This window comes from Gouania willdenowi, chromosome 22 (assembly GCF_900634775.1).
Source record: "Gouania willdenowi chromosome 22, fGouWil2.1, whole genome shotgun sequence".
NCBI lineage: Eukaryota > Metazoa > Chordata > Actinopteri > Blenniiformes > Gobiesocidae > Gouania > Gouania willdenowi.
Genome location: NC_041065.1, coordinates 2,106,529 through 2,111,873, shown reverse-complemented (window position 1 = coordinate 2,111,873; position 5,345 = coordinate 2,106,529). Strand labels below are relative to the sequence as shown.

The 5,345-nt window shown below is 38.2% G+C and overlaps 1 protein-coding gene across 2 annotated transcripts; it reads left to right on the top strand.

Moving 5' to 3' along the window:
• Positions 1-395: 395 nt before the first annotated feature.
• On the top strand, positions 396-3,694 carry LOC114456717 (uncharacterized). 2 transcript variants are annotated; one of them, XM_028438671.1, is made up of 5 exons: positions 396-549; positions 1,484-1,573; positions 1,720-2,746; positions 3,064-3,378; positions 3,457-3,694. In XM_028438671.1, the coding sequence occupies exons 3-5, from the start codon at positions 1,876-1,878 to the stop codon at positions 3,570-3,572; spliced, it is 1,302 nt and encodes a 433-aa protein (XP_028294472.1). In that variant the 5' UTR covers positions 396-549; positions 1,484-1,573; positions 1,720-1,875; the 3' UTR covers positions 3,573-3,694. The 2 variants fall into 2 exon arrangements, with proteins under 2 accessions (XP_028294472.1, XP_028294473.1); XM_028438672.1 differs by lacking the exon at positions 1,484-1,573.
• The last annotated feature ends 1,651 nt before the right edge of the window (positions 3,695-5,345 follow it).

Below are 5,345 nucleotides of genomic sequence, written 5' to 3'. Positions count from 1 at the left end.
TGTGTTCCTAATAATTTTGTTGTCCTCTACTGTCTGTCCTGTACTGTCTGTCCGCTGTCCACACAGTTATTTTCAATGGGTTAAAAAAAAAAATAAAAAATAAATAAATAAATAAATAATAATAATAATAATAATAATAATAATAATAATAATAATAATAATAATAATAATTAAAAAATAGTTCACAGTTCTGATCTCCAATAACAAATGGAAAACCACGGTCATATATAATTATAATAAAAATTCGTACTCACCAAATGACAGACACCATGCAGTGCAGTGAGTGGAGAAGTGAACAAGAAGCAACGTCAATACGTTCAGTTTCAGAGCTGTCCGTTTCAGATCCTGAAATATGATTGGTTGTTTTGAAAGTGGGCGCGCAAGTGATCAGACCTGTCATTGGCTAAGAGTGTTTCCTGCTTCAAATGATTGGCTGTTTGAGATGTCTCACCAACGTTACGCACATCAGATGGCAATGACGGCGGTCCCGAGCACGCAGCGAAAGACATCAGCAGTCCTACTCCGAATGAAAAGCAGACCTCAAAGACGGTAGGTGCTTCTTTGTTAGTGCGTGGTATGAGCTAAGTTGCTCTAATTTTAATTATTCTGTAATTCACGTTCGTACGACTACAAGGAAAACGTTAGCGCGCTAGCGCTAGCATGCTGTGCTAGCGCTAGCTAACCCAAACCACGCGTTCCAACCAGCCATGGTTAGAGTCCAAAAATATGTCAGTGGGGAAAATGATTTGTCGTGTACATATGAAGCCCATTTTATTGAGGAAATGAGAAGAATCTTTCTTAAATTATAATTCATTTGCCTTTGAAGGCTAGCTGCCACATGCAGAGGTGGGTAGTACTCATTTGCTCAGTTACTTACTTTTTGAAGAAATTGGGCCTAAATTATCGAGTAGTTTTATCAGTTACTTTGTTGTAATTTTACTCAGAAGTATTTGTTCTCTTACTTGATTAAATATTTTTTTTAAATGTAATTTATTATGATTATATGTGAGTAAATCTTTAAGTGACTAAGCTGCATTTTCACATAAAAAATGTTTTTTGTATTTATATGCAGTTTTCTTCTAAAATATTTTTGTTTTACAATGTTTCATGTTTTGTTTCACTTAACTGTCACAACTCAAATTTGAATCACTTTTTTTCTCACAGTACTAAAGTAACATTTTCTCGATGTACACATGTAAATGAAAATTATGCATATTAATACCATATTAATTTAACCTTAATTCAAAATCTATTTTTCCAAACTGGTAGATATAAAAACAATTTGCTTGATGGGCAAGTATCTCAATTTGTCAAGACCTTGAGCGCCTTTTAAATTTTTGTATTATTAAAAACGATTGATGCTTGATTGGCTGGTCTTAAGCATTACAGGTGTGCAATAATCACACTGCTGTGGCTTCACTTTTTAAAACCTATAATTTGTTATTTTAAAATCAATACTAAAAAATGTATTTCTTAATTTCAGTATGGAGAGCAGAAAGATAAAGGAGCTGCCCAAAAGAAGCCATGTGCTACCAGCCACTTCTTGATTCGCCAAAAGGTGTAGGGGTGAAAGGTAAAAATGTTCAACCTTTTTTTGAAGATCTTAGAAATTATGATTTTCTATCTATGGAGAAATATTGAATCAGCGCTATATTTGAACACCTTATTATGGGGATTAGCCTTTTTCTGCTGTTTGATATATTTTGTTTCCATTTTTAGGTTCGTTTGTCTTTGTGTCCTTCGAAGATGGATACACCGGAAAAATGTTCAACATCTGTGATGTTTTAAGGAAGAATGAGAAACCTGTTCAGGATTTTCACGACTTGAGCCCTGGAGAGGAAATTCTGGCTCGCTGGTCTGACCACAAATTTTATAATGCAACTGTGGAGTACATCGGAACAAACACAAAAAAAAGATACTAAGAAAACCCTCTCAAAGAACAAAGACGCTGTGGCATCGCAACATCACAATTTTTATAATTCTTCCCCATCTCACCCGACTCTGCAGCAGCCTGCGTCATCCCTCCAGCCTGTACAGCATCCATCTCAGCAGTACCAGGTAGCCTCAGACCTTCAGCCTGTACAGCATCCATCTCAGCAGCACCAGGTAGCCTCAGCCCTCCAGCCTGTACAGCAACCATCTCAGCAGCACCAGGTTGCCTCAGCCATCCATGCTCCTTCCAACCAGCATCTTCAGCAACAATCTCAACACCAGTCTCATCCATACCAGCTTCTCCAATCCTCTCCGCAACAGTCTCCACCGCCGCTTCACCTTCTTTACCACCAGCCTCTTCAATCTATTGAGGTCCAGCCACCACCTCTCTATGGGCCATCATATTCCAAATCCCTCAGCAGCTATTATCAGCTCACACCTAGTACATCACAGCAGGTGTACGCTCAGGTTCACCACAGTACTATTGTTAGCCAGGGGACTCCTGACAAACATGGTGTCAATCAAGATGTCTTCCAGTCAGCTATTGAAACCCCTCCTCATTCTGTCCGAAGCAGCTTCATGAAGATGTTAAACACCCCTCCAGGCAGTAGCAGAGTGGAGCACAATGGCGCCATCTCAGACACAAGTACTGCTGACACAATAATACTTGAGCGTAGTCCAATAGAAGAGTATGGTGAGCCATGTGGGACCCCACAGTCTAGCGAACAAGGTTTTCAACCTTGCGAGCATTGTGCAGCAGAGTTTGCAAGGCTGAAAGAAGACAATAAGAGGCTGGAGGTGCTGAACACTATAGGTAAGTCCACTTATGTTTTTCATTATTTAAGCCTTCAGGTCTTACCAAGGACTAAACGAGGTTTAAACCAGATCGAAACCGGGACAAAACCGGATCTGTCCTGGTTTAATCCTGGTTTTGACCTGGTTTAGTCCTAATCAGGTCTCAATCAGGTTTTACCCTGGTCTATACCAGGTCTTACTCTGGTTTAGACAAGGTTTAATCTTGCATTGGACTTGGTTCAGACCTGGTTTTGTTCTGGTTTAGACCTGGTTAAACCAGACCAGACACTTTAAGCAGATAGAAACCAAAGTTGATTTCTATTTTATGTGCTCCAGATTGTGCAGATCTGGAGAATATCAGGAAGCTTCTGGGCAAAATTGAAGGAATAGTACCAAGCACCAAGGAGGGACACCAGGGTCCACAAAGAGACAAGAAAGAACTGTACCCGGGAAGCGGCCTGTACATCTCTGCAACTCGTCTTGTTGCAATTAAAGTGGAGGCCAAGAAAGACTGCCTCCGCCTGTTCCACCTTCTGTTTGATGAAGTGTTCTCACCAGAGGAGTGCAGGAATTGTGTTGCATTCGGCAAACATGGAAAAATTCCTGAAGGCAAGACACAGCTGAATAAGCGTAAAGTAGACGCAGTATTGAGTAAGTGTATATTTTTCATTTTTACAAAATGATTATGTCTTACAAATATCTTGACAATTTTTTTCTCTCTGTCTACAGCTTACATCATGCACTGCTGCACCTTGACAGGATGGGTTCCGGTGGAGATGTCAAAAGTGAAAAAAGCACTCATCAATAAATGCCGTGCAAGAGCAGCCCGGAGTCTTCTGAGTTAAGGCTGGGTGATATGACTGTAAAAAAAAAACAAATTGCAAACTGATCCTTGTTACGATCTGCTTTTTGGTAAGATCATCGTTCATCGGATTCTTTTTCTATGCAGCACTTTCAGTAAACAATGTTCAGGAGATGTTTACAGTTAATGGACATAATAAATAACAATATTGGACTGAGAGTTTTGTGTTATTTGAAAGATTCTTTTTTTACAATAACATTGGTTGAAATAGGCACATAGGAATTGGACATGATGATGAAGAATAATAATCCAGAGAGAGTGCTGTCATAACCTTTTCAAAAGTAGCATTTTTTTGTGTGTGTCATAATGGTGACAATTGTTGCTGCTGTTCTAGAAATTTAAAGGAATAGTTTGTTTTTCCATACTGAGATATGTTCTTCCCTGAGCTTAGACGAGTTGATTTGTACCTGTCTGGTCTTTTTGCGTGCGCTCAGTCATGCAAAAAGACCTAAGATGTTATTAGCATTTAGCTTTTCCTAGCATACTCCTATGGTAGCAAACGAGGTTGAAATTAGAAGGGACCAAGCTCTTTCACGTTTTCCTTATTTAAATACAGTTACAAGTTACACGATCCAAGTATAGTGACACAAAATTAAACATGTAGATATTCTAAGCGGATAAAAAGGGGTACTATATTGTGAGCCATCGGCGCAGAGAATTCTTTAGGAGTGAAGATATTCACACTATCGTGTAACTACTAACGTAACTGTATTTAAAAAGGGAAAACGTGAAAGAGCTTGGTCCCTTCTAATTTCACCCCCGTTTGGAGCTATAGGAATATACTGGGAGAGGCCACATTCTAACAACATCTTTGGTCTTTTTGCGTGACTGAGCGCACGCACAAACAAGACAGGTACACATCAACTCATCTCAGCTCAGGTAAGAACATCTCAGTATCTCAGCATTCCATATAATACCAATGGTAAATGTGTGAGTCAGGATCACAGAATTAAAACATTGGCGCTTTAAAGGCTCATTCAGTTCTGTGTTTTCAATGCAGATAAATAAAGAGGTGTCCAGAATCAAGTGTGTAGTTATTCGTGCAAATAAAACGTATGCATATGGAGAAGTTTGTCAGCACACTGGTCAGTAACTGTATCCCATGAAGTTCTGGGGAAACCAGGGTTTGACCAGACTTTTAAAGCAACACATCAAAGATAGTTGTCAGCAGGAGGCCGGACATAATGCGATACATTGACCAATAGCCAACAGATGCCAGTGCCTAATGTAATTCAGGATGTGTCGGATGGCTAGCAACATTATGGCAAAACACTGCTTGAGATGTCTTAATCTGTGTATTTATCTGTGCAATACCATAATTCACTTAATAATTAAATGCATTAAATTATATGGTATTCTAAGTATGTATGTACTATTATTATTATAATAATAATTATAATAAAAAATATATATATATATTTTTTTTTTTTTCATTTTGAGCTTTGGATGACATCGTTTAATCATTTAATTTAAGCATTTATAATCTACTTTTGGTTTGTTTAGTCTAATTTAGAGATTTACTTTCATTTAAAATTGAAATAGTTTTGTAAAAATTGTTCAATGAAAAGCATTTCTGTATTTACAAGCATAATTATTTTTCTTCATAGAAGTTTTTTTGAGTCTGTTTTTTGTCTCCATGGTAGGCGTCATTGAGGCGTAAAACTGATTCTCCAATGTGTCTCAAGTAGGTCTCACTCTCTGGTCTCATCGGTTGCTCCTAAGACATTTTAGGAGAAACAAAATAAGCCATAGAAAC